The sequence below is a fragment of the Achroia grisella genome, unplaced genomic scaffold, assembly GCF_030625045.1.
Source record: "Achroia grisella isolate CSIRO2021 unplaced genomic scaffold, CSIRO_AGI_Agris_v1 utg503, whole genome shotgun sequence".
Classification (NCBI taxonomy): domain Eukaryota; kingdom Metazoa; phylum Arthropoda; class Insecta; order Lepidoptera; family Pyralidae; genus Achroia; species Achroia grisella.
The window spans coordinates 918,680-945,894 of NW_026712898.1; the positions used below are offsets into that span (position 1 = coordinate 918,680).

The window sequence follows — 27,215 nt, forward strand, 5'->3', positions numbered from 1 at the left end:
TGAAAAGTAAAATTTGTATTTATGGAATGTAAACACCACACGGTCTGCGAAAATGGTACTTACACCCATGTACCTATACATATTAAGAGACAGAGGGAAGGAATTGTTATATTGATTTGCAATAGTGACCCCATTGCTAATAATATTCCAGTCACGTTGAGCTAAACACGGACCTCACTGGAAATCATCGTAGTTAAATTCTTGTTTAATTCGTCTGATATTATGTTTATCCTATCCTACTCCAATCTTATTAATAAAAAAATGTTAAGAAATATTAAAAAAAATATTATCGAAAGAGATCTTATCACATCTTATTCATTATATTGAGTTTTACGTTCTATAATGTAATTTCGTTACATTATAAAATTAATCAATTACTCAATAGATTTTAATGCATTTTACAGCAATAGATAGAGTGATTCAAGAGGAAGGTTTATATGTATAATATATAGGTATTATAGTATAGAACAAACCGAGAAATTCGAAGATTTTTAATGCACCGTGCGAAGAGTCGGTTCGCTATTTTCATATAAATAATGACTTCGCTAAATTTTAAAAAGCATGAACCCAACATTATGATGATATTCAAATTATGATACCACGAACGCATCGTTATCATTACCAAAGACAAGCTGACGTGACAGGTTGCTGTCATATCGCAAAATTTGACATTTTGTCGTGTCGTGTATACACAGCTGTCATCAATCGCGTTGTTTTCTAATTTCATACAAATATTCCAATAATGAGAAGTAAAAGTAATGTGCGGTGTATGAAATTACTCGTCAAAACATAAATTTCTCCTCAATTGTGATAGACTTTAAAAAATATCAAAATGGTTTTGATGACCATGATTGCGAGGGTCGTGGATGGCCTACCCTTAGCGGCTACTATGCAAGAAGACGAGCAGGTAATAATCATATTAATTCCGATTTAGTTCCATTTCCTTGCACACGAAATTTCACAATACCCGCGCATATTGCACTAGAGTTATCGACCTGTGCGCTTAACTTTCTTTTTCCGAGTGAATTTTATTTTTAAATTTAATTTGCTGTGGTAATTCGCAGAGCGGCTGCAATGTTTTGGAGTATCAGAATCAGGCAAAAATGCTGTTTAGAAAACTAAGCCCACAGTCGCCACTGCGCTGCTCCATTGAGACTGGGCCATACCTGTTCCAGTGAGTTGAACGCTTGTTATTTTATGTTAACACCTTATACCTTTATTATTTATTGTTATCTGTACCATTTGTTAGTTACCTTATCTTCACAAATGTCCATTTATAGCTCTAAGCGACAGAATAGTCAAGAGTCACACTTTATTAGTGACGGCACATCTATAAATCTACACATTTAAATAAAATTATAACATCTGTTTGTAATATTGAAATAACCGTTTTTTACTGTATGCATATGAATGTAGATATGGTACATACACCAAAATAACATTTTTTACAATTTTTGTCTGTCTGTCCGTCTGTTTCTTTTGGCTAATTTCTGAAATGGCTGAACACATAAAAGTAGCCTAAGTTACTCCTTATTACATCAGCTACCTGCCAATAAAATTCTGGCAAAATCGGTCCAGCCATTTCAGAGATATACTTCACTGCTTTTAATCATAGTAATCACATTTATTTGAGTCTCACTCTTGAGTTTGTAATTTAATTTTCATAATTAGATACCTGACTATTTGTATAGAAATGTCTAAAGACAAATAGATATATCGGACATATGAATACACTAGCATTTGACCGTGGCTTCGCTCGCGTTAATTTATCCCCTTAGGGGTGGAATTTATCAAAATCCTTTCTTAGGGGATGCCTATGTCATTGTAGCTTTATGCATGCAAAGTCTCAGCCCGATCGGTTTAAAATTGACAAAGTTTCATACATACTTTCATCCCTTATATTATCCCTTTGGGGGTAAATTTAATCAAAATCCTTACTTAGCGGATGCCTATGTCATAACATCTAACTACATGCCAAATTTCAGCCCGATCCGTCCAGTGGTTTGGGCTGTGCGTTGATAGATCACTATGTCAGTCACCTTTGAGTTATATATATTTAGATTACATTTTTAATATCAGGGAATGATGTAATTAATGTGTAATATATAATCTATAAAAATATTAGTCCTGATAACTTATGTCATATTGCTATTGGATGAATTATGAAATATGATTATATATTATGAAATCAAATCAAAATGTCTCAATTCATATAGGTCTATTACAGATTCTTCATCATCATCATCAATCATCATTCATCATCACCATCGCAGCCCGGAAGACGTCCGGGCTGCGATGTATTATAATATTACAGACTCTTATGATATGTTAAATCTACCATTAGTTTGAAGTACTTTTGAGCTATGAGGAGCTGACAAGAAACTCAGCTTTTTTTTAAATAAGCTTGTATAATAATTATTAACAAAAATACATATTCAAATTTAAATTCAATTAGAATACTTGACGACCTCGGTGGTCTAGTGGTCTAGTCTACCGCTTTACGACCGATGGTCGCGGGTTCGATTCCTCGCACGGCACAAACATTTGTATTCATGAGTATGATTGTTTGTATCGGTCTGGGTATTTTCTATGTATAATATGTATGTATTTACCAAAAAAAATTATCTATGTATTTGTATCAGTTGTCTAGGACCCATAACACAAGCTTTAGCTAGCTTAATGGGTCTAGATGGCGCTGTAGGAATTGTCCTGAGATTATTATTATACTATGACCTATTGATAAAAGTTTTAAAATGTTGATATGTTATTGCAATTTTGTCAAAAGGGAATCATTTAATCAGTAACCCTAACAGACCGCTTCCCATAAGCACGAGTTTACGAGTAAGACAAGTTTTCAAGGACTTTTACATTTATATACAAAACAATTCTATACAAATTCTGTCTTTATTATTACCCTAATTGTGCATTATGTTCTTTTTTTATGAACTCTTGATTCTAACTTCTTAAAACAATATAATATTTTATCCGGAGAATATGAACAATTTTTCAAGAAAAAAGAAGTTCATGTTAAATCTAAATTCACGGAATGGGCAACAGTAGGAATACTTAAAAGTAGAAATATTTTGTTTGATTTATACGATCAAAAAAAATATCGATTTGATGACAAATTCACTTATGTGAAAAATTATTCTAAAATTTTTAAAAAAGTTTGTATTATGGCTAAGTCTAATTTTTTTAATAAACAAATTAAGCAGTCTTCTGACAAAATTAAAACCATCTGGAGCATTATAAATAAAGAAACTGGAAGATCTAAAATGTAATCAATTTACATTAAATTATGATAATAAATTAATAACAACAACAAAAGATGTAGTTAATATTTTTGAAGATTTTTTTGTTAATATTCCGATTGATATTACATCTTCTCTGGACTCATCTCAATCTCGAGCAAAAAAATTACTAGAGACTAATATCGGTTGTTGTTCTTTAAGATTTAAATTTTCACATGTTAGCCCCTTTCATATCATAAAAATATTCAAACAGCTAAATTTAAAAAATACGGAAGACCTTTAAGGCATGTCTGTAAAAGTAGTTAGTTCTTTCATAGATATTATTGCTCCATATCTAGCCACTATTTTTAATAAATGTATTGATAATGGCGTTTTTCCACATTTAATTATTTAGTAAATTAATCCCATTATTTAAATCAGGAGATAAATTTTTTATAGACCTATATCTATTTTGATTCTAAGTAAGGTGTTTGAAAAGATAATGTTAAATCAAATGTTATAACACTTCAGGGTTAACGGACTGTTAGTAAATGGTTTCACCGCCGGCAAGTCTACCACTGACGCAGGTGTTGCGCTAATGACACATATTTTCGAATCTTGGGAGAAGTCACAGGATGCACTCGGAGTTTTTTGTGACCTATCAAAGGCATTTGATTGTGTGGATCATAAAACGCTTTTGTACAAGCTCGAACATTATGGTATAAGAGATAATGATCTAAAATTAATGAGAACTTATTTAGAGGATAGAAAATATTGACGGTGTAAAATCTAAGGGAGCTAATATTAAGATGGGCGTTCCACAAGGGTCAATCTTAGGCCCCTTTCTTTTTTTAATCTACATAAATGACCTTCCCTTTATGGTAGAGAAAATTGCAGATATAGTGCTGTTTGCGGATGATACTTCGTTAGTGTTTAAAATTGGACGCCAAAGTAATCAATTAGACGATGTAAATTGTGCTATGTCTATATTAAATTGGTTTAATGTAATAACCTATTATTAAATTCCAGCAAAACAGTGTACAAATTTACACTTCCTAATGTAAGACTAATAAATACACAGTTATTGCTTAATGATGAAATAGTAAATTTTGTTAATGATACCGTTTTTGTAGGTATAACAGTTGACTCGATAGTACAATGGGGGCCCCATAGTTCAAAATTGGCCAGTAGACTCAGTTCTGCTGCATATGCAATTAGAAGAATTAAAGATTAACAGACGTGGCGACTATTAAACTTGTATATTTTAGTTATTTCCATAGCATAATGTCTTATGGCATACTGCTGTGGGGTAAAGCAGCCGATATAAATACTATATTTGTTTTACAAAAGAGAGCCATACGTTCTATTTATGGTATGGGTTCAAGAGAGTCATTACGTCAGTGCTTTAAAGACTCAAATATCCTCACAGTTACTTCACAATACATTTATGAAAATATTATGTATACACGGAAGAATTTAGAGAGTTTTAAAAAACTTAAAGACTGTACAAGTAGAAACTTACGCAAATAAATAAGCTTATTTTACCTAAATGCCGTCTGCACAAAATCAGTAATTCATTCTATGGTAATTGCATAAGATTTTATAATAAACTGCCAGAATCTGCATTAAATCTGACAGAGAAGCAATTCAAATCTTACATTAAACAATTTTTATGTAAGAAAGCCTATTACAGGATAGACGAATTCATAGATGACAACATATCAAGTAAATAATTAGTTTATTAGCATACAACGTTATAATTTATTTTCTCATTGCTTTCTTGATTTAATTGATTGCGAATATGAAAGCGTAGCGGTTTTTGTATTCATTTATATTTTATGTAAAACGTGAATACTATAACTATCAGAGCAATTGTGAGTCTTTGACGTGGTCTAGTGTTTTGAGTAGTCATGCTCACTAAAATGTCCAGACTTGTGGCGGCGTGGTGGGCCGGGTCATTAGTCCCTAAAATATGGTCGAGCGCAGTGATTAGCTCATCCGTTACTCGTGAACGGGTGCTGCTTGTAGGGACTGGTCTGCTCTAATCACTATGACTGATTTCCTCTTATTAATTGTTTAACCAGTTGGTTATGTATTCAATATTTTTCTTTTTGAATATTTAATTGAATTAGTGCTAATTGGTTTTGTATTCACACACTTAAACTTAAAAATGTAAAGCACACACATAACACACACATACACACAGTTTCTTGCTCGTTCTTCTTGTGATGAGACAGCTTTCCGAACGACAGACCAAAAAAAAAATGTAATGACTATTCAAAAGTGCTTCAATTAAGTTTATTTGAATAAATGATTTTCTATTCTATTCAAAATACAATAAAATCCTTTATAAATCTGTTATAAAATAGAAAAAAGATTTAAATGTCAAATAAAAAAAAAACTACTATAAAATTGAATAATCGTTAACGATAATAATGTTTTTGTAGAAAAATTTTAAATACATAGCACTGACAATATTATCTGATTACACTAATAATGAGTGCGTAGCGATTTCTATTTATTGTCGCATGCCTCTTTTGTTACACTGTAATTATTTATATAAAAAAAACATCTATTAAAAAGAGCAACACACAAGTTTCTTGCTCATTCTTCTTGTGATGAATCTGCATTCCGAATGAGTGGTAGAATCAAAATATGACTATTCATAAGTGCTTGTAATGAGTTTATTTGAATAAAGATTATTTCTATTTCTATTTCTTTAATAAATTCAGAATTATTATAGAGACCAATATGAATAACTAAAAAAAATTAATTGCTTCCCCTGCCACTGCTGCCGGAAATATTGCCGGGCGACAACTGAGCGAGAGGGCTGAATGTAAAAACAACTCGCGCTGGCAGCCGACTCGCGCACGAAAAACCGACAATAATATACAGTGGCAGCGCCAATAGAATTTTATTGTTTATTTAGTATGCTTTCGGGCTGCGAATGCGAAGCTAACTCTTTCATTTATATTTTTCCAGCTATTTAATTGAGAACGAGATCTGCTATCTGGTTCTCTGTGAGCGCAACTATAGTAAAAGGCTAGCATTTAGCTATTTAGAAGAAATTGCGCAAGAATTCTACCAACAGTACGGTAAAAGGGTAAGTTTTTTATAATAGTTAGATAGATACAAATTTTTATTTACAAGGCACACACAAACACACACATACACACATAAGGCACTGTAATATTAACAACCAAAATTAAAAGTAGATACACAATTACATTAATCAGTCAACAAAATACAATACAAACATACAGATAAAATACAATAGAGGTACAAAAATAAAAATAAACTAATATGTAATAATGTATCCATAAAAGATATAGCGAAGTTGTCTGTTTGTAGCAGTTCCTTTCTAATTTATTGTTTTTTTACTCTGAATTCTAATTACCATTAAAAACAATTAGAATTGTGCTGGGCCCATAACCTAATGAAATGAACAAGATAATATACAGTATAGAATTTTATTAATTATTTAGTATGTTTGATGTCATAGTTTTTTTTAATTGGCTATTAAAAACAATTAAAAAAAATTAGAAATGTTGTAACCTAATGAAATGAACAAGATAATATATATAGACGCTGGTAGAGAGTTCCACTCCTTAGCTGCTCGCATAAGGAAAGATGACGCAAAACAGTTAGTTCGAGCAGCTGGGATGTCAATAGTGTAGGGGTGGAGCCGCTCTACACGTCTTGTTGTACGTTGATGGAACGGTGCTGGAGGAATGAGGTTGTGCAGCTCTTGAGCACATTCACCAAAATGGAGCCTATAGAACACCGATAGACAAGCTACTTTACGTCGGTGATGAAGACTTTGAAGCCTCTTAGCTACAAGTGATTCGTCCCCGATAAGTCTCCTTGCTCGTGTCCCCCTAATTGGTGCAATAAAGAGTATAAATAAATAAATGTCATAAATTTAAAAAAATCCCTTCGCACGTATGGTGCAGGTGAACACAGTAACACGTCCGTACACGTTCATCGAGTTCGACACGTGGATGCAGCGCGCGCGGAGGCAGTACGCGGAGGGGGGCGCGCGCGCGCGGCGGGGGGGCGCGGCCGCCTCCCTCGCGCCGCAGCTCGGGGACGTGCAGCGCATCATGATGCAGAACATCGACGACGTCCTGCAGCGCGGCGCAGTGCTCTCCGGTAATACTTGCTTCCTATATACTAGCCGTGCATGGTGAAGAGGGCCGTCTTTCACCTATTAGAGGCCCAGGGCACATTAGGCCTACAATGATAATGTAAAATGGTAATGTGTGATGAACCATAATAATAAAGCAGACCTATTTTGTTTGAAAGAACAAAATATATATGAAACTATTTTTGAACATGACTATAAGAAAAAATATAAAAGATGAACCATAATTCAAAAAACTTAGGCAAAAAAAATAATGATTGAAAATAAAGTCTTCTCTATGTGATAAGTGTGCGAAATTTCATGTCTGCGTCCGCTTAACATTTATAAAAAGGGGTAACGAAATTTTTACTTCATGTATTATTATAATATAATGATTATAATATTTTTATTGTTTTTAGAAACAGCTATATAAGTTTTTAATTATTGTAACTGCCAAAATTTCATGTTGAATATATATATATATATATATATATATATATATATATATATATATATATATATATATAATATTATGGAGCTCCCATTTTGCCTTCTAAGGTATTACGCTGGCGGGGCATGACCATAATAATAAAGCACTATTTTGTTTGAATAGATAAAGTCATTTTTGAACATGACTTTAGAGATGTATATGGGGATGCCCTACCTTCAAAACCAACCAGGCAAAAATAATTTGAAAAAGTCATTAAGTGATAAGGGATTCTTGTCCTTGAGAGACATTTATAAAAAAAAATAACAAAAACTAACAAATTGACCATAGTCGGTAAGCATTTGTTAAGACTGATTTTCCCCCAGTAGCTATAGGTTATCGTTTGGTAATAGAGTAGGGACTAGACTAGACTAGGGGGCTCCAATCCATAGCGGGACCCTGTGCACGCGTCCAGTGGGGAAGAGGGGCCTATTGGTGCATAAACTCAGGGGCCCAATCCGTAGCAGGGGGGAAATGGGATTGTTAGTAATGTGGACTAATGAACTCATTCCTAGCAATGTACCATGTCTCTATCATATGACCTCCACGCGTTCATCCGCATGACGCATCATGATGGAGATCATCGGCAGTACTCTCCGGTTATACTAGCTCTCTATCATATACTAGCCGTGCCCGCGACTTCATCCGCATGACGCATCATGATGCAGAACATCGGCAGTACTCTCCGGCAATACTCGCTCTCTATCATATACTAGCCGTGCCCGCGACTTCATCCGCATGACGCATCATGATGCAGAACATCGGCAGTACTCTCCGGCAATACTCGCTCTCTATCATATACTAGCCGAGCCCGCGACTTCATCCGCATGACGCATCATGATGCAGAACATCGGCAGTACTCTCCGGCAATACTCGCTCTCTATCATATACTAGCCGTGCCCGCGACTTCATCCGCATGACGCATCATGATGCAGAACAACACTCTCCGCAATACTCGCTCTCTATTCTGCTTCAGCGCGACGCATCATGATGCAGAACATCCGGCAATACTCGCTCTCTATCATATACTAGCCGTGCCCGCGACTTCATCCGCATGACGCATCATGATGCAGAACATCCTCGACGTGCTACAGCGCGGCGCAGTGCCGGTAACACTCGCTCTCTACAATATACAAATAAGCTTGCCAGATGGCCGGGAAATCCGGGATTGTCACAGAATTTTGCATCTTATCCCGTGTAATTAAACCTTATTGTCGAATTCTGAAGACCTACTAGTACTAAACAACGAATGACGCTGCCTACCTGTGAGTACGGGCAGCGCGCGGGAGGGGAGTGCTTTGTCCGCTCGCACTTGCCCCCCCCAAAAAAACGAGATACTTTTTACTATACGACCACGACCCGACACTGTTGTTCTAGAATTGTTCCTGACTTGATAAGTTTCTATATGGCAACCCTAAAACTACCCCTGGGCATCTACGGGGTGGCGCATCATGACGCAGCACACTCGCTTCCAATGCTACAACTTCCATATATCGGCGTGTACATTTATTTTATTGTATTGGCAAAGACGCTGGCGTCCTGCTCGTTAACAGTTGTTGTACACCACTTATGCATTGCCATTTCATTTGTAGATGATTCTATTACATTGTATAAATGTACTGTTTATTATTGTTTATCAAGGGACATTTTTTTATTTATTAGCACAATACAGTGTTATATTTTACCCTTAAAAATAAGGTGAAACCCTGCTCCCTAAATAGGACTATCCTTTAGCATAAACAGATAGAAATAATAATAATATTTATTGACTTTTATACAGTAACATTAATGTATAAACCGTAACATCAGTGTTAATTTGAATTTAAATGAAGGGAAATTTAAGATACATGTAAAAAATACACTTTGCACACAAAATACACTTATTATAAAATAAACGACTACTTGAATGACTACAATTCGTGGACTTAATTACAATTTTAACTTTTGTTATGAGGTATATAAGTTTCTCATTGACATAGAAAATGTAATAAACACTAAAGAAACTTATTCTAAATTTAATAATAACATATTGTAATTTAAATAATGTAAATTAAATATTGTAATGATTGAAAACTGTGATTGGTACAGTTTATGCTGTAAATAATATAAATGACGTAGTGGAGTAACTTGAAACAGTCATGCTCGCTATAAAGTTCAAACTTGTGGCGGCGTGGTGGGCCGGGTCGATGTGCTCCCTCTAATATGGTTGAGTGCAATGATGGCTTGCTCATCCGTCATACTCGTGAATGGGTGCTGCTTGTGGGGACTGGTCTGTTCAGGTTGCGAACACTGATTAGATTTTTTTATTTTTTTTATATAGCATATGCTGGTGGTCACTCTATTCTCTCAAATTAAAATTTAAATGAAATAGTATTATTGTAAATATGTACAACATTAAAAAAAACGAGCTGAGTTTCTTGTCAGTTCTTCTCATCTCAAAATCATTCCGAATTGACGGTAGATCTGACATATCATAAGAGTCTGTAATAGACCTACATGAATAAAGATATTTTGAATTTGAATTAAACGTAATAACGATATTTAATTTTAATTTATATATTTTCAGAATTGGACACAAAAACGCAAAACCTATCAATGATGACGCAGAAATACAAGAAAGATGCCACATACCTAAACACGAAGTCTATGCTGGTAAAAGTAACTGCTGGCGCGGTCATATTGCTTGTTTTTGTACTATACTTCTGGGTTCTTTAGGGTCTTACTTTGGCTGTATACTTTGTGATCTTAGTGCTAGTAAAAATGAGTTGGAACATGCCTTTGCCTGTTTTTTTACTATTAGAAAATTAAAAAGTAAACCCTACCATATGCTACACAACGCCATCTAGTTTCGGAATAAGCAAACTTGTATACTGGGTACTAAGGAAGAAATGAGCATAAGTTATTTTTTCTTAATATATATAAATCCTCAATACAGATAGAAAGACCGTGAATCATGTATGTATTATGCGGGAATCGAACTCACAGCATCAAGGTAAAGTATAAAATGCACAAAGTTACACTACATAAAGTACATTTCAGTGTCTTCTGACAATAATAAATAAACAAATGTAATATTAAAGCATTTATTATGCTTGAATAAATAAATTCAACTCATTTTTACATCATAATATAATATAAATATTAGGAACAACAGAAATCTTTAGTATTTTTTCTATTTTGAATAAAATATAGTACATAATAATAAAAAAATATTCCACAAAATAAATAAAGGAAAAGAATAAAAAAAATAGCAATATTGAAATGCACAACAATGTCTGACATTGGTTCTGAGTGGAAGTCTAATGCTTCTTAGTCAATAAGATATAATAATTTGGATAAAGCATTCCATTACAATGTTTTTCTTTCTTTTTTGTTAATTATATTCTTCTCCATTTATACCAAGTACATATTATCAATTATTTAAAGCAATTGCTCTAATTGTAATAATATTCACAATAAAATAAAAATTGCTAATAATTAACTTAAAATTATGCTATATTACAGTTGTGTTCGGTGAAGGAATGTTGTAAATTTTCACTTATTGTTAATTAATGAATATATTTATTTAAGAATTAATAAAAATGTGCATTCTTTACTAGTTTTTATCTTTCTTTATATAAGTGTTATGACTTCCGGTTTTTCGAGTAGCGGGCCACAAGATGGCGGTCTGTGAAGTTACTTTGACAATAGCATTATACTAATAGCCCGCGAATGGAGCGGCCGAGTTGTGAGCGTGTTTCTGATATAAGATATTAAATTATTCGAGTAAATTGCATAAATTGTTCTACCCTTCCTTCCTAATCATATTATCCAACAAATCTTAGGATAGAAAAATTACCCTCAAGTCTGCGAATCGACCAGACTATCTCTATAAATAAACAATGCAATTTAATTCATCGGCTGTCTTCTAAGGGCATATACATCTTAGAGTGTGCATCGAAATGTTCGTGTAGTCACAAAGTGTACAAATCGAGCGAGAAATGTACAAATGGTACAAATATAAAGAAAATCCAGTGTACCAATCGCGCGGATAATGAAAACCAGGTTTGTTTTTAAATTCCTTTTATTTATACACAAAAACTAACAATCTCTTCAATCGGGACAATCTAATAGGAACAATAAAATACATATTATTGGTATTTTTTTATTACTAAAGTATACATTAAAAATGTCCACAACCTTATTATCTGTCTAGATGATTCACTGGTAGATAATGTCATCAGGTATTAAGTCCGCCATGTGTATATTTTGTGTGCAAAATAAATAAATATCAACCTGTTCCAACAGTGTCCATATTAAAAAAACATCGTCCTAATTATATACTTTATGCATTAACAATTACCAAGTCAACAGTTCCGCCACAAGTCAATTATATATAGATAGATAGATCGTTTATTTGATTGTTACTAATCACACACAATTGTTTCACACAAAACATGTTCATAAATATACATAGTACGACCATAAGGTTTACAACTGTTATTATTGTGATCATACATTAATGTATATATTGTTGTTTTATTGTGGAAATTACGATCCCATTACACTTGTGTTGAAAATTACAAGTTTGAAATGTTAGTGTACAATGTGTGATCTGTAGCAATACAAAAAGGTCAAAGCTCAACGTGAAATATTGTTTAGAGAAGAAAACACTGATATATTAACATACTATTTTATACAATACGTTAAAAATTAGTCCAATCTTTTTGATTTTATACATAAGTATTTTAAAATAGTAGGAATAACTGTCAATTTAATAAACTGGCGTCCAAATAGTGGTTTGTAGCTCGTGGATTGCCGCTCGTCTATTTTACTCATGTATTTTTGTATCTTTTCCTTATATATGTATATTTATAGGTGAATAAAGTTATCTATCACTTTCAAAATAGCCATCCTCATTCCTATGAGTAGCTAAATGTGCGTCAGTTATAGATTTGCAGGCTTCTTTCATTCGTAACGCCATAGCAGTGTGAAGTATCTGTAATAAAACATATGTTTTTAAAGCTAGAAACATATGCTCATTAAATATAAATAAATATGACAAAGTTTGTGAAAAGATTCTCTTAAGGTGGTTTTCCGGAAATTCGTCATTTTTAAAGCCGGAACGAAGAAACATATTTCTTTTGCTTTTAATAATATAATTAAAAATGTCCAAGGTCACAGTCCTCGCGGGCGATATCGCGAGCACAACTAGTTAATTATAAAATGACGAGATTTATAGGTGAATAAAGTTATCTATCACTTTCAAAATAGCCATCCTCATTCCTATGAGTAGCTAAATGTGCGTCAGTTATAGATTTGCAGGCTTCTTTCATTCGTAACGCCATTGCAGCGTGAAGGATCTGTAACAAAACATACCAATATGAAAAATATGTCAAGTGATTGAAAAATATAAACTTGTGTAAAATTAAAGAGCTGAAGTTTATCAATTTGCAACTAAAGGTTCTGGGAATTTCTTTTTATCAATATTTCTGACATCATCATAAGGGCTCTTCAGCTAGTGATGATGTTTACCAATAACAAATGCAATTAATATGAGAGAGAGATGTCACAGGCCTGTCTCTAAATTATAATAATAACATAAAGCCTTTTTCCAAAGTTGGGTTAATTCTGTAGTTTATAAAATGTCCCAAAATAGTTTTGGGACATTTTGTAGGACTCTCCTCCAGTTCTCTCCATTGAGCTCCAACTTCCACAACTCAATTCTAGTGGTCCCAGAACCAAGTTGATCTCATTTCAAAGTTCTTTGATGCCCGTCTTGTAGTCCAGTGTCTTAGGTACCAAAGAGGCACTTGTTTGCTCCATTTCTTCATATTTCATCTTATAGTGTATATATACAACTCTTAGCATATGCTCTGTCCAATTTAATTTAAAAACAAACTGAAACTGTACTTGTATAAATTTAGCGAATAACATTGGTTTGTGTTCCCACTGCACTGTCCCAAACACTTGGACTGGATATGGGATCACCGTCGATGGAGGTGGAGTCTTAAGGTATATGGCTGATAACTCAATCGGAGCATCAGAAGTATTTACAGGTGTTGTCAACTGGAATTAACAAACGTGACATATTACTACACAGCTTGAAAATGACTTTAAATATTCTTTATTGCACTTAAATACACTTGTAAGTATATTAATTACAACTAATGTTAACAAAGGAGGACTTATCTTTAAAAGAGATCTCTTCCAGTCAACCCAATAGAGTGTGGCATAGGAAGTGTTGATTGGGTGTGCAAATAATAAGTTAATAAAAGACTTTGTGAAGTTGAAAAGGAGTGGTTCTGGTTGTGACTAATATTTTTTATTATTTCTTGACATAGGAGCAAGGGCTTAAGAAAACATTACATACATAGATAATTGTTTATGATTAACTAATTGGCTGATCTATAAAGAATATTTTAAATCATATAAATTTAGAAAAATACTGTTTATAGAGAGAATACAAAAACTAATATGGATAAACTTAAAGCATCAGGAAAGAAAGCTGAACGATCAGGTCAGTTAGACCATTGTATTTTTTTATGGATGATAACAGAATGATGCTGCCACCTGCGCTAACAGTTTACGCTGGGGCACCAGAGGAGGATGATGAAATGTAGCGCAGACTGGTGCACCATCATTATCATACATGAAGAAAAAGGACTAAAATGTTATTCCTTAATATACGGTGATTTACTTACCTCATTCAACATAAATTTTCCATTAACACTCTGTAGGATGCCTATAGTTCTGCACCTAAATACAGTATCCTTATTCAGCTCACACTTGTCTGCCAATTCCTTTAAATTTAAGTGGATATAGAATTCATTCTGTAAGCAAACATCATGGTGCATAAGTTATAAAGCAATTTTTAAACTATCCTGGTAACATCAAAATTTAATAAAACAGATCCTGAATTGTCCTAATATGGGATACCAAACATAAAAAACAAATATTTGTATTTTTTATATTGTATTTGCAATTCTGTACTTTTGTTTGAAAAGTTTATTTGCTTGTCTATTTTTTGGTAAGCGGTATTTATATTTTAAACAGTACGTACAGAAGTAGTTTCTTGATGGAACGGCAATTTAAAATATGTTTCAATATTCTTTACGGACGACATTATTTAAACTATTTTTTATATAATGAATATAAAGAAAACATCTATTAAAAAGAGCAACACACAAGTTTCTTGCTCATTCTTCTTGTATGTTTGTTGATGAATTGCATTCCGAATGAGTGGTAGAATCAAAATATGACTATTCAAAAGTGATGGTAATGAGTTTATTTGAATAAAGATTATTTCTATTTCTATTTCTATTTCATTTCTACAGTCCTACACTATAAATTAAATTTTGCACTTTTCGACTTGTGCTCAAAGCACATACAAAATAAATAATAATTTCATTTCTTATTTCAAAGCGACATAAACTAAATTTGCAAAACTATTCAAACATTTGAATACAAAATAAAAAAGTAATTGTCTATTATAGACTTTATTCTTTTCAATTATGCTTATGTGGCTCTGGATGCAAGGCAGCATTGCCAACAAAATTAACTCACAATTAGTGTCACTGTCAGTCCTTCAGTCAAATAGTGTATATAAATTTTAATTTTATTGTTCGTGACCACCGTGGAATTAATAATTTTTTTAGTTTATTTTTTATTTTTGGGGCTATAGAAGAAATACAATTAATTTGTTTATAAGAAACATGTCTAATTGAATATTTATTTATTTGAAACTAGTAATATAACCGAACATGCCGGCGTCAGTAATTGAATTGCGTCCCGACAGGCGCCTATTCGATCATGAATTCGAGGGATACAAGCTCCACTTCCAATCGATTCCAAATTATGTGCACGATCTCCCCTCGCCAGTGGATAAAGTGTACCCAGACGAAGTGCAATATTCTTTTATTCATGCCAAACTCTTCGCGCTACATAACCACCTGGTACTTGATTTCTGGAATTACACATTTAATTATTACTACTTCGATAAGAAACAGCAAGTTCGTCACGTAACCTTTGAGAACAATAACCATAGTTTCAAGAACACTGTTGTCTACGATGTGCCTGCACATATCGAAAGAAAATCTGGACATTTCAATCTATCCCTGATATTCCCTTCTGGTAATTTAGCCACTATCAGTGATGGTACTGGATACCTCCATATTGTTGAGACCGGTAATAGAAACAGCCAGGCTAGTAGGACCGAATCATGGCAGACGCAGCACTCAAGTTTGGTGCTTGGCGAGGGAAAGTTCTTTGTGATTGTAGACTCAAAGGTTGAAGAGAAAGGTAGTAGTGAATTATTGCATTGTTTATTGCAGTCTGTTGAGCAATCTGAGAAACATTTCAACACTGTCCTCACTTGGGTCACATATGAGAATGACAAGCAGAACTGGAAGCAAGTGTGTATAAGACAATTACAAGGCAAAGGCATCGTCCATTACTCGGCTATAGAAAGCACCTGTTCAGCTTTGTATATTGCTTCCGATAATCCTTTCAAGTTCATAACAGATCCTGAGAATGATATTGTAAAACAACCAAGGAAAATACTGTACACATGGCTACAAACTACTGAAGATGTTAATGTGACGTTACGATTGCCAGAAAACATTTCTAAAGATTTATTACATATAAGTGTTACTCCGTTAGCTATTAAAGTAAGCTACGCTGGCAATACTATTGTGGATGGCACATTGAGGCATAAGGTTGACAGTGAGTTAACAACATGGAACATTCTAGAGAATGGTCAAGTCGATATACTGATCACCAAGGCAGATAGCATGATGTGGGATCGGTTTCTAGAACATGAAGATAGTAATGGTGAGGAAATCATGGATGCTAGCTTAGTGGAGGAAGCACATAAAAGGCTGGCACATTTATGCTCAGACACAGAGGCTGTTGTAGATCAGTCAGTGCCAGGATTCTCAACACAGGAGTTGGAGGAATGTGATGCTGCTTCTGAAGAAGACACTGTTTTAGGTAAGCATATGCCTAAAATAATAAAAGAAATATACTCTATAATACATAGGAGTTTATTTCTTATCTTTATATTCTTTATTTATGTTCCCATGAAACTATTTATTTATTTATTAGCATACAAAACAGATTACAGTCAATATAATAATATAACTAGGAGCCTGTAGTTGGGTACAAAACTGGATTGTAATCCAACACTATGTATGCCTAAGAGCTAAATTATATAGACACATTCAATATACGCTAGATAGCTATTACTTTATATTAGTTACTTGCAACTTTAAGTTGATAGTGTAAGTGTAATTATTGCAAAATTTTTAAACATATTTATGTTTAAAAATTTGCCCATAGTTTCACCGACATGAAATTTATAGCCTATATATTCTGATATATAAGCTATATTATTACACAAACCCAGGACTCACAAAACGTCTATTAAACCTAAATAGGCAAAACCTTAAAATAATGATAGGGACAATAATGGGCAACTGTTCCTTAAACAAACATCTGTACACAATCGGTGCAAGACAGTCCCCTTTGTCGGGGCTGCTTTGAAGCCGAAGAAACGGCCGCTCACATAATGCTGGAGTGTGCAGCAGTGGCCGCACAACAAACACAAAGCCTTGATATGGTGAAGTTGCTCCGCGAAGCCCGTGAAGACCAACAGTCTTCTGCGCTTCTCGAAGCCCATGAAGTCCAAGAGTCTTCTGAGTCTTCTTCTGGGAGGAGCTTGGCTGGCTATGTTAGTAGTCTTTCTCTACATGCACAACAGCCCAAATGAGAGGCTAATTGCAGAAAGTAGAGTCCACATTACATTACAAGCTATATAGTAAAGTTTCATCAAAATCCATTCCATAGTTTTTGCATGAAACAGTAACAAACGTCCATCCATCACAAACTTTCGCATTTATAATATTAATAAGAGTTTGTAATATGGTCTAAGATTTATTTAATTTTTTTAAATTTTCAGTGAGAATACAAGCAACAAATCATGAGACTACACATAGGATACCGTTAAGTGTACATCAGTATTTATTCAGTGTACAGTTAGAGACACACGAGACTCCAGCACTAGTCTTGAGGCATGATGTGGACGCCTGCATTTGGCAGCCTAACGCGCAACTCGTCAATTCAAACACATGGCCCATGAAACACCAAGGAACTTTAATGGCTTTTGGATATATACAATCATCAAAAGAAAATCGCAAATTCATTACATGTCCCCCAAATTTCATGTACAGTGTTGTATGTGAAGCTCGTAGACATATATTCATTTATCAAAATTCAGGTCCTAAAGATACCCGACTGAGAAAACGGACAAATGGTGTCATGGTGGATATGAAAGTTGGACAACAGCGTGTATTCAACATTGATAAATATGGAGAAGTTATTGGCATCAATGCCACTAATGAACATTTGTTTATATTAACTGAAAACAATTTGATTGCTATAGAAATAATGTAAGATTACTGTGAATGTATAACATTTTATTATAATACCAAAACTAAATATATTCTTATAATTAGTAAATCACGAGATCTTACCACTTTTTTTTTGTTGAGTTTCCGATATTCCGGCAGTGTTTCAACCGCCATGATCACGGGTGATCACTAAATCGGTAAGATTCCGTGATTTACTAATTATACTTATAAATAGTGACACGTCAAATTTAAAACTATAAATATATCCTTAATTCTAGCTGGCGTTGTCACTGTCACTGTCTCCTAAACTCTCCTCTGACGAATACCCAGTGGTGAACAAGAGATTCTTGGGCCTCTTCTTTCTTTCTGCTTTTATTTCATTCTTGATCTCCAACTCCTTCTCCTTCGCCACTTTCTCTGTTAGAAGTTCTCTTTTTCTTTTATGGAAGCCCCGTTGCGTTTGCATTGAATAATTTTGGTTGCCATTATGCTGTGTAATATTTTCGTGAGTAACATTTCTTTGTTCTCTGTTGCTTATTTCTTCTTTACTCATATCTTCTTTTTCCTTTTTACTGTGATATTCAAATGTATCTTCTGCAATAATATTTCATTATTAATGAAATACAGGTTTTGGAATTAATGATTAAAAATATAAGTAATATGACTATTCAAAAGTACTTAAATTTAAGTTTAATTGATAATAATGTTTAAAATGCTTATCCTTGTGATGAGATAGCTTTCGGAATAAGTGATAGAATAAAAAAAATATTAATATGACTATTCAAAAGTGCTTAAATCTAAATATATATGTATAACTCAAAGGTGACTGACATAGTGATCTATCAATGCACAGCCCAACTGGATGGATCGGACTGAAATTTGGCACGCAGGTACTATGACGTAGGTATCCGCTAAGAAAGGATTTTGATTAATTCTACCCCCAAGGGATAAAATAGGGGATGAAAGTTTGTATGAAACTTTGTCAATTTTAAACCGATCGGACTGAGACTTTGCATGCATAAAGCTACTATGACGTAAGCATCCCCTAAGTAAGGATTTTTAAAAAGTCCACCCCTAAGGGGATAAATTAACGTGTAGCTGCAGGCAAAAGACAGTTTAAAAGAATTTTCTATCCCATTCTTAAAAGTTAATTATAGTGATAAAATTAAATAACAGCAGCTTATGTTTTGTTTGCATACATACCTGGTGCAATGATATCCAAGTTATAAGCATGATCCTTAAGGACCACAAATACAATGGGGAATTCCACAATACATTTGCCTGACAGGTTGTCTGCTAATGTTTCGGTTGGATCCAATTCAAAGAACTTTTTCGATGAGCCTCTCACTTTTTCAGCTGCGAAATGAATAAAAGAATTGGGTAAAACTAGCTGTTCCCGCGACTTTCTCCGCGTGGAATTTACTTTATTTCTCTAAAATAAAAGTTACCTAAGTTACTCCTTATTACATCAGCTACCTGCCAATAAAAGTCCCGTCAAAATCAGTGCAGTCATTTCCGAGATTAGCCGAAACAAACAGACAGACAAACAGATAGACAAATTGTAAAAAATGTTATATTTGAGTATGTGCCATATTTATATTCGATATGAATATAAATTTGTAGTAAAAAACGTTTATTTCAATATTACACACAGGCACTCTATTATTATTTATGTGTATAGATTAAAAATCTATTTTTAACATATTGTTCCATTTTGTTTACTCTTTCAAGTTATTTTTTTATTGGATAATGACAACTGCAGTATTCATTTATAGGTTTTAATTATGAAATGAGTGTAGAATCAAAAATATATGATTATTTAAAAGTGCTTACATATTTTTTTTTAATGGGTGACAATGAAATGGTTTGGAAAATGATTATATAGCATGAAGTCAGGCCAATTTGCCCATCGTGATTGGGGGAACTAGGAATTAACTGCAATGGCTTCTCCAGGGGGAACTACAAGGAGGTTGACCTAACATAATACATTGCGGTGCGCGGTGAGCAGTGATGTCATTAGCTCCCATTACAAATAATCTCTTCCCCCAGTACTTATATTTGAATAGAGTTTATTTGTAGTATAAAAAATAGATAGCAAGTACATATCGCTGATTAAGTGCCATAGAGCCACATGACGCAAACGGTAAATTTTAAAGGAGAGCTCATCAAAATTTTCACTGTGATATTTTTACTTTTTTTACTAATCTCTAAGTAGTATATCTATGTATTAGCTCTAGAATTATGTGTCTTTTTTTAATATAAAAATTATAGCGAATCAGATACCATTATTGGAAAAAAATTGTTTGTTTTCTTTGCATTGTGGTTTGCCCTTTGGCATTTATTCAGCTATATATTAGATGAATAAAATATAAAATACCTTTTAAAAGCACCTTCACTCCGCTAAAACCAACTGATTTATAATAAGTCAACGCTTTAGACCCTTCAAACGCTGCAGCATCGGGATCTAAGTATTTGTCTAATAGTTCCGATAATCTTTTCCTTTCTGAACACTTCTCATCAATAAACTTTATAGGATCCGTGTCCACATTAGGAAAAACCCACTCCACTCTCCAGTTTATTATTTCAGTTTTAAAATTATATTTGGTCGTGTTCATTTTGTGTCTTGTGAAGTTTTGTGCTAAGAACTGCAGTACTATGCCTCTTTTTCGGGCTGCATTTCTGAGCTTGAATAAATGCTGAAATAGAGATAAATATTAATTTTGATTACACACTTTCAGAGATGTAAACTTAATAATAATATAGCCTTTCTCCCCACAGTTGGGGCACATTTTATGGTTTATAAAATGTCCTACAACTCTGTGTGCCTTTTGGCATAAGCCTCCTCAAGAGATGTAAAATACCAGACCAGGTAGTTGATACCTGGCATAAGCTGGTAGAACATGTATTAAGCTGGATTCTCAAAGGAAAATCGCTAGCACAAGATTTTATCATTGTCAACAAATATTCTTATTCTGGAAGAAATAAATTTTTTTTATTGTTCTACCACATTGAGAATGCTGATTCAACTAAAAATTTCATTAGTTTTGTCCATTATTCTTAGTTCGAAGTTATAATACTATGTTTATAAATCTGTACCACAGAATTAGAATGCAGAGCACTCAACAGTTCAAAATTATAGAAATATAAATATTACAATATAATATCAACACAGTACAGTATAGTTGTCTAACAGGATTAGATAGATAGATAGATATATCATTTATTTGATTGTAAATAATCACACACAATAACATATTCATAAATATAGACAACACATAGTGTGACATAAGGTTTACAATTAATGTTTTTATAAGAATAAATGAATTGATAGTAATATCCAGAATAAAATTATATTATGTCTAAGTGTGTGTCTCTTTTTTACCATTTCTAGGCGGGATCAAGATGCTAATGAATTTTATATGAAGATATAAAGTCGCTGTGTTACAGGGCTATAAACATCTGATATCTTTAACAAACTATTAAAAATTGAGATATTGGTACTCACAATAGGAAGATCCTTATCAATTCTCGTGAAGCGTTTCTTTTCGTCTCGTTTCACGCCATATACGAACCGCGCGCACTCCTCCAGCATACGATAATCACTCAATAGGTCGGTGTCGGAAAAATCTTTCATTCTAACAAACTTTGTTCGGTCCCTAACTCCATCACATTCCAATTCCTTTTTGTGTATCCTCACGCAGTTTAAGCCACAAGTTTTTACTTCACATTTTGGACAGGTGTAAATAGCTTTATTATCTCCGCAAACTTCACAATCGCCCAATCTAAAATTTATTTTAAATAAAAGTTATCTTATGGTTATTATTTTTATGACACATTGTTTGTGAATATTGAATTGTACCTGTACAATGGCTGGCTGTCTGTTTCTGAATCGGAAGATGACATTATTATAATAAAAATGTATTAATTTTATCACAAATGTATTTCATAACCTATAATATAAACAAGCATTTAAAAATAATAAATAAAGGATACCATAGATAGATAAACTATTTTTTTTTATTTTAGCACTGGCAAAAAGCCGTCACTGCAATCGAACTACATTGCCTAGACAATTTAGAGAAAAGTGACTATAGTGAGTGAAATTATCCATAAAAAATTATATACGATTTTGATCTATCAAAGTAAATAAATATTTCGCTGTAATAACTATTTATGTTTTTTTTTTCAATAATGAAAAAGTATCATAGAGTTAGGTTTTCTGATCTGTGGACAGATTTCAGCACAGAACACCAATGAGATTTTAGACTCTCAGACTAAATTATAATTTCGACAGGTAGGTAGGTTCCTACTCTGTGCATTGCTGTTGTTTGTTTTCTCTTTTAGCTTTGAAAGTTTGAAACATTTATTGAACTATTCTTATATTACATACAATGGGAACTCCTGAGCTTCAAGGAGATGATTGGGAGCTGCCGTGCTCAGACGACGAATTGTCTAAAGCCGGCATTACCATTGGCAAAAACTGGATGCCAGATCCGGCAGAACTGGAAGAACTTTATAAGAATATCGAAAAAACTGGCACTCTGAACCTGGAATGGAAGTGCCCAGGTAGGCGAGCGCCCTCGCCGGTGGCAGTGAGTAAATCGAATCAACTAGAAATGCCTGTGTCGCCGGTCAGAGAAGAGAAATCAGATTTCGATTTTATGGATGAAGTGAATTCGCTGAAATTACGAGTACGCAGGGAGGGTGAAGACACACTGAGGGGTTCGGCTAAAAAGAAAACTACATCATTTGATGGGATCCTGTCGAACATGATCAGACACAAACGGATCGAGCAAATGGAGAAGCAAGCGAATACACCAGTCTCAAGCTCACCATCACAACCTAGTTGATATATGAACTAGAGGTAGTCTTTATAGAAAGTGTAAAAGGACTCCTTTTTGTGTATCTAACCAGAGTGCAGTTTGAACTATTATACTAGCCAAGATATGCACCCGGTGTTTATGACAGTAGAGTATGGAAATTCATTATCATCTATTCTATTTCATTAGATATTTTTTTTTCTTTTCTCTTTCCATCTGCCATAAGCCTTATGGCTATAATCGGATATATTGATTTTTTTGATGAAAACATTAAATATAAATGTAGTAGAAAGAAATGTGACTGAAGATAGAAGTATTTCATGGGACCACTTTTTAGCCATTCCTTTCTGTAGCCTATTTGCTGGTCAAGTCAAAATTTTTGTCCAACATGACCTTTTTTATTTATCAAAAAAGAAGGTCATGTTTGGTGTTTATACTAAAATATAAAAACTTTGAGTAAACACAAGAAACTACTATATATATTAAACAGATCTCCTGTACATATACTGAATATATAATTTCGAGTCATAACTTTCAGTCTCTTACTTTATTAATAATAACAATGTTATATTTAATACATGTCTAAATCTAAACTTCATGAGGACAATGTTGCAGATTTCGGTTTTAATATTCCCTCGTATTTTTCGATCAGCTCATGACATTTATCCATATTGTTCAAGATGTGCTCCAACTGCCAGTGCTTCCTGAGTAGACTGAGTTCTACATCAAACTTGCCATGTCTTATGCATTGGACTCCAGTGCAGTGTGCCGCAGTCTTCAGCTGGACTCCCAAATCGTGAATTAATGTCCACAGATATTTATCATATTCATTTACAGATTGTATCTCTGTAATGGAGAACATTATTTATAAAATGTACCATATTCTTGGGGTAAAACAAAAACTGAAGATATAACACAAGCTTGTTGTGTATGGTCATATCACAAAGTCCAATGAAGCTGTTTCTTTAACATATAGTAGTGACAATCATACATACATATATACAACTAGCTGTTCCCGCGACTTCGTCCGCGTGGAATTTAACAAACAAGGACAAAAAAGGCGAAATATCACAAGAGGGAAGGGGTCTAGTAAGACATCACGTGTATTCATTTTATGCTAATCAAAACCAATCTACAACCTTTCTGTATAAATTTTTATCATGGACCTTAATATCATAATAAAATAAGATTACACTTTGTGCCTGTATTTAAAGATAATATTAAAAAATATTAAGATTTTTTACTAAAAATACACGTGGTATTGGGTGAGGGAGAGGGGGGGGGGGGTAGTTTAAACCTCACCCCATGTCACCAAGGGGGAGGGGAGGTAAAAAAGATGTGATTAATCATCGACGGCCCCTTAAATGTATATTACAATATTGGGTATATTGTAATATGAACTTCATCATCATCATCAGCCCACTGCAGTCCACTGTTGCACATAGGCCTTTCCCAAGGCACGCCACTGGGCAGAATCGTCAGCCCTCCTCATCCAGTTACTATCTGCAACCCTACGTATGTCGTCGCTCCACCTAGCTGCGGGGCGTTCTACACTATGTTTGCCAATTCGCGGTCCACACCTACTCCAGCGAGTATCGGTTCTGCGACAGATATGACCAGCCCACTGCCACTTCAACTTACAGATCCGAAGAGCTATGTCGATGACCTTAGTTCTCTGGCGAATTACTTCATTTCGGATTTTATCCCTCATATGGACTTACCTAATGTAAAATGAGGTGGTTGAAAGTGTACACACTTGATGCCATAAAGCACTGGCAGTTTACTATTCACAGGTCGAATTAGACCCTGTGAAGCCAGTTCATATGCTGATTGTGAATCCACATGCACTCCTGTCAACCTGAAATTGATATATTTTTTTTACAGATGATAATGTTCAATGTAATGTAATGGTCCACCCGCATATATATAATAAACATGTATTGTACATCATGTTACTTACTCGAACATAGTTTTTTGGTGGGCAGCCTGCATATGGGCCACAACACCATCCATCTTTTGCCTCGTCACATGGCGAAATGTTGCCTTCTCAACTGTTTTCCCGTTCCAGAAATATGTATCTGTAGCTTTGCCAAGCTGGCCATGTATTTTGTAGGCCCTGGTGAGTCTAGCTGTGTTTATGTGGTATGTTAATCTGGTACCATCATTTATGCCTAGTACTGGAAGATTATAAAATATTTTTAAATTATTTTCAAATTTGCCCCAAGGTGCCGCGCGATGGCTGTGCGTCTTCAGCGCTGCGGCCTGTCTACTTTGTGAATCTGTTTAAAAAAAGAACGCGAAGTTGCAGTCGCTACACCCGCGCTGCGGCCACACAGTTTTTGTACAAGTTAGTAGAAGAATTTATGAATGAGTCCATCGTGAAACTATGTACTGCACTACAATTCTCAAACCTAGTGACAGCAGTGCGGCTGCAGCGCTGCAGGCGCGCTGCCACCATGCGGCACTTCGGCATAATTGAAGGGGCCCTATACTTTACAGATTGCTGCATGCTATTATTGCATTATGTCACTGTGGATATAAGGGCAGATATTAGTCATGCTCGCTATAGTTTAAACTTGTGGCAGTTATTATATTATATTAAAAAAAAAGCGTGGCAAAATTAAAGTTATTCAGATGTGCCTACATTATTAGACTAACATCATCTATTCAGCAAAAAAAATCCAATCCAAAGAAAAATATATTTTTAAAAGAAAATAAAGTTTTATCACTGTTTTTTCTTTTTTTTGAACTATGAAATACTTGGAAAGTGTACTCTTTTTGAACAAAAAATAGTTGGTCACTTTACTCTAAAGGCCTTAATGGAAACCACAGCCTCTGTTGGTAATTTTAAACATATATAATAGTATGTTTTTGATATGGACACTACAAAAATGGGGTACTTACATAAAACTCCACTAGAGAATAAACCTAAATGTGAAGCCCAGCTACATCGGAAATCTTCGTTTATGTATCGTGGACCGCACACCAGAGGGTCATCAGCGAGATTAGGAACAACCTTCACAGCCAACGGAGCGTTGGTAGGACCCACTATTTCTACTCTGTTCTCTTGTGGGCGACCAGGTAACTCGTTCAGATCTATAAATTAATTAACTATTCAAACGGAGTGTTCGACTATTGCAATAATGAATAACAACTACGAATGAGACATAACCTCTACATAAGTTGGTTATTAAAGTGTGTTGAATTTGTTTAATGGGCACGCACGGTGGTTTGTAAACACATATGAGTCCATTTAGAGCTTTATATGCGGCCACTGCATTACGAATCTTTCCCATTATTATTATATTACATAAAAATTAATAGTAAATTGTGCCATTAGTAAACAAATAAATGTCAGTGCAATTCAAGTTAGTGACATTTTTTTTTTTTGGTTCTGTTTTTCCCTTTTTAGGGAAAGGCAAAAGGACTCAGCCCATACAGCCATTGTCTTCAGTAATATTTTCGTATTTTTTTTTTTTTTTCTAATACTTGTCTTCAGTAGTTATATATCTTGAAATGTTGTTATTACGTACTCGAAAATGGGTTTGTATGTTTCTGTGTTCTTTAATAAATTCTGGATGGAGCGCGGGATCTCCATTTTATCATATATATTGATCAATTTATCAATAAATATTAATCGCTGGATTGCGAAATGTTGACATTCAAAAAACAAGTGATCTAATGATTGATCTTCGTCGGCAGAACAATAATCACATATAGGAGACGAAACCATTTTCATCCTATGCAAATGCTTTTTATATCTTCCATGTCCAATTCTAAGACGACATAAAATTGAATAAAATTTTCTTTCCACATATTTTCCTTGAATGAACCATGGCGTTTTAAATTCTTGCTGTATTTCTCTGAACCATTTCCCTTTAACTTTTATAGATTCTTCCCACTGTTGTTTCCATTTAGTTTTAATTGTTTTTCTTATTTCAACGATAAAATCTGAAGCTGGGATTAACATGTATTTTTCTTTTCCTTGAATTTGACAGTTTGTGATGAACCTAGCCAGTTCATCAGCTTTTTCGTTGCCAGTGACATCAACGTGAGCTGGAGTCCAGATAAGATTAATATCCATATTAAGCCGTTTTTTAAAATCATATATTTTCCTTTGAATATTTTGTATAACGAAAGATGTTTTACTAGAAGAAACATTCGCAA

The 27,215-nt window shown here is 34.0% G+C and overlaps 6 protein-coding genes across 6 annotated transcripts; 3 read left to right on the forward strand and 3 right to left on the reverse strand.

Moving 5' to 3' along the window:
• The first annotated feature begins 673 nt into the window (after positions 1-673).
• On the forward strand, positions 674-10,738 carry LOC131846164 (vesicle-trafficking protein SEC22b). The gene is made up of 5 exons (XM_059195403.1): positions 674-907; positions 1,065-1,174; positions 6,213-6,333; positions 7,184-7,382; positions 10,407-10,738. Exons 1-5 carry the CDS (start codon positions 833-835, stop codon positions 10,553-10,555), a joined length of 654 nt encoding a protein of 217 aa, XP_059051386.1. The 5' UTR covers positions 674-832; the 3' UTR covers positions 10,556-10,738.
• A 2,325-nt stretch (positions 10,739-13,063) lies between these two features.
• LOC131846170 (uncharacterized) lies at positions 13,064-15,263 on the reverse strand. The gene is made up of 5 exons (XM_059195411.1): positions 15,145-15,263; positions 14,883-14,954; positions 14,524-14,652; positions 13,733-13,888; positions 13,064-13,182 (listed from the first exon to the last, which is right to left on the reverse strand). The coding sequence occupies exons 2-5, from the start codon at positions 14,943-14,945 to the stop codon at positions 13,072-13,074; spliced, it is 459 nt and encodes a 152-aa protein (XP_059051394.1). The 5' UTR covers positions 14,946-14,954; positions 15,145-15,263; the 3' UTR covers positions 13,064-13,071.
• Positions 15,264-15,499: 236 nt separating this feature from the next.
• Positions 15,500-18,283, forward strand: LOC131846162 (nudC domain-containing protein 1). The gene is made up of 2 exons (XM_059195401.1): positions 15,500-16,810; positions 17,778-18,283. Exons 1-2 carry the CDS (start codon positions 15,583-15,585, stop codon positions 18,269-18,271), a joined length of 1,722 nt encoding a protein of 573 aa, XP_059051384.1. The 5' UTR covers positions 15,500-15,582; the 3' UTR covers positions 18,272-18,283.
• A 216-nt stretch (positions 18,284-18,499) lies between these two features.
• Positions 18,500-22,199, reverse strand: LOC131846161 (box C/D snoRNA protein 1). Its single transcript, XM_059195400.1, has 5 exons — positions 22,088-22,199; positions 21,734-22,010; positions 20,606-20,924; positions 19,432-19,584; positions 18,500-18,822 (listed from the first exon to the last, which is right to left on the reverse strand). The coding sequence occupies exons 1-5, from the start codon at positions 22,129-22,131 to the stop codon at positions 18,503-18,505; spliced, it is 1,113 nt and encodes a 370-aa protein (XP_059051383.1). The 5' UTR covers positions 22,132-22,199; the 3' UTR covers positions 18,500-18,502.
• Positions 22,200-22,550: 351 nt separating this feature from the next.
• On the forward strand, positions 22,551-23,195 carry LOC131846169 (PAXIP1-associated glutamate-rich protein 1). Its single transcript, XM_059195410.1, has one exon. The coding sequence runs from the start codon at positions 22,620-22,622 to the stop codon at positions 23,076-23,078; it is 459 nt and encodes a 152-aa protein (XP_059051393.1). The 5' UTR covers positions 22,551-22,619; the 3' UTR covers positions 23,079-23,195.
• Positions 23,196-23,604: 409 nt separating this feature from the next.
• Positions 23,605-26,411, reverse strand: LOC131846168 (pseudouridylate synthase TRUB2, mitochondrial). The gene is made up of 5 exons (XM_059195409.1): positions 26,221-26,411; positions 25,953-26,144; positions 25,009-25,225; positions 24,770-24,906; positions 23,605-23,894 (listed from the first exon to the last, which is right to left on the reverse strand). Exons 1-5 carry the CDS (start codon positions 26,342-26,344, stop codon positions 23,644-23,646), a joined length of 921 nt encoding a protein of 306 aa, XP_059051392.1. The 5' UTR covers positions 26,345-26,411; the 3' UTR covers positions 23,605-23,643.
• Positions 26,412-27,215: the final 804 nt, after the last annotated feature.

Excerpts from the sequence above, each read along its gene's own strand:
- LOC131846164 (XM_059195403.1), top strand. The coding sequence starts at position 833 with ATGGTTTTGATGACCATGATTGCGAGGGTCGTGGATGGCCTACCCTTA. Across the intron at positions 908-1,064 it reads CTATGCAAGAAGACGAGCAG|AGCGGCTGCAATGTTTTGGA; the intron begins GTAATAATCATA and ends GGTAATTCGCAG. Across the intron at positions 1,175-6,212 it reads ACTGGGCCATACCTGTTCCA|CTATTTAATTGAGAACGAGA; the intron begins GTGAGTTGAACG and ends ATATTTTTCCAG.
- LOC131846170 (XM_059195411.1), bottom strand. The coding sequence starts at position 14,945 with ATGTCGTCCGTAAAGAATATTGAAACATATTTTAAATTGCCGTTCCAT. Across the intron at positions 14,653-14,882 it reads TCCATCAAGAAACTACTTCT|AATGAATTCTATATCCACTT; the intron begins GTACGTACTGTT and ends GTTTGCTTACAG. Across the intron at positions 13,183-13,732 it reads TATTCGCTAAATTTATACAA|ATCCTTCACGCTGCAATGGC; the intron begins GTACAGTTTCAG and ends GTTTTGTTACAG.
- LOC131846162 (XM_059195401.1), top strand. The coding sequence starts at position 15,583 with ATGCCGGCGTCAGTAATTGAATTGCGTCCCGACAGGCGCCTATTCGAT. Across the intron at positions 16,811-17,777 it reads TGAAGAAGACACTGTTTTAG|TGAGAATACAAGCAACAAAT; the intron begins GTAAGCATATGC and ends TTAAATTTTCAG.
- LOC131846161 (XM_059195400.1), bottom strand. The coding sequence starts at position 22,131 with ATGTCATCTTCCGATTCAGAAACAGACAGCCAGCCATTGTACAG. Across the intron at positions 22,011-22,087 it reads GACAGCCAGCCATTGTACAG|ATTGGGCGATTGTGAAGTTT; the intron begins GTACAATTCAAT and ends AATAAATTTTAG. Across the intron at positions 20,925-21,733 it reads TTGATAAGGATCTTCCTATT|CATTTATTCAAGCTCAGAAA; the intron begins GTGAGTACCAAT and ends TCTCTATTTCAG.
- LOC131846169 (XM_059195410.1), top strand. The coding sequence starts at position 22,620 with ATGGGAACTCCTGAGCTTCAAGGAGATGATTGGGAGCTGCCGTGCTCA.
- LOC131846168 (XM_059195409.1), bottom strand. The coding sequence starts at position 26,344 with ATGGGAAAGATTCGTAATGCAGTGGCCGCATATAAAGCTCTAAATGGA. Across the intron at positions 25,226-25,952 it reads ATTCTCTAGTGGAGTTTTAT|TACTAGGCATAAATGATGGT; the intron begins GTAAGTACCCCA and ends ATAATCTTCCAG. Across the intron at positions 24,907-25,008 it reads CACCAAAAAACTATGTTCGA|GTTGACAGGAGTGCATGTGG; the intron begins GTAAGTAACATG and ends TATCAATTTCAG.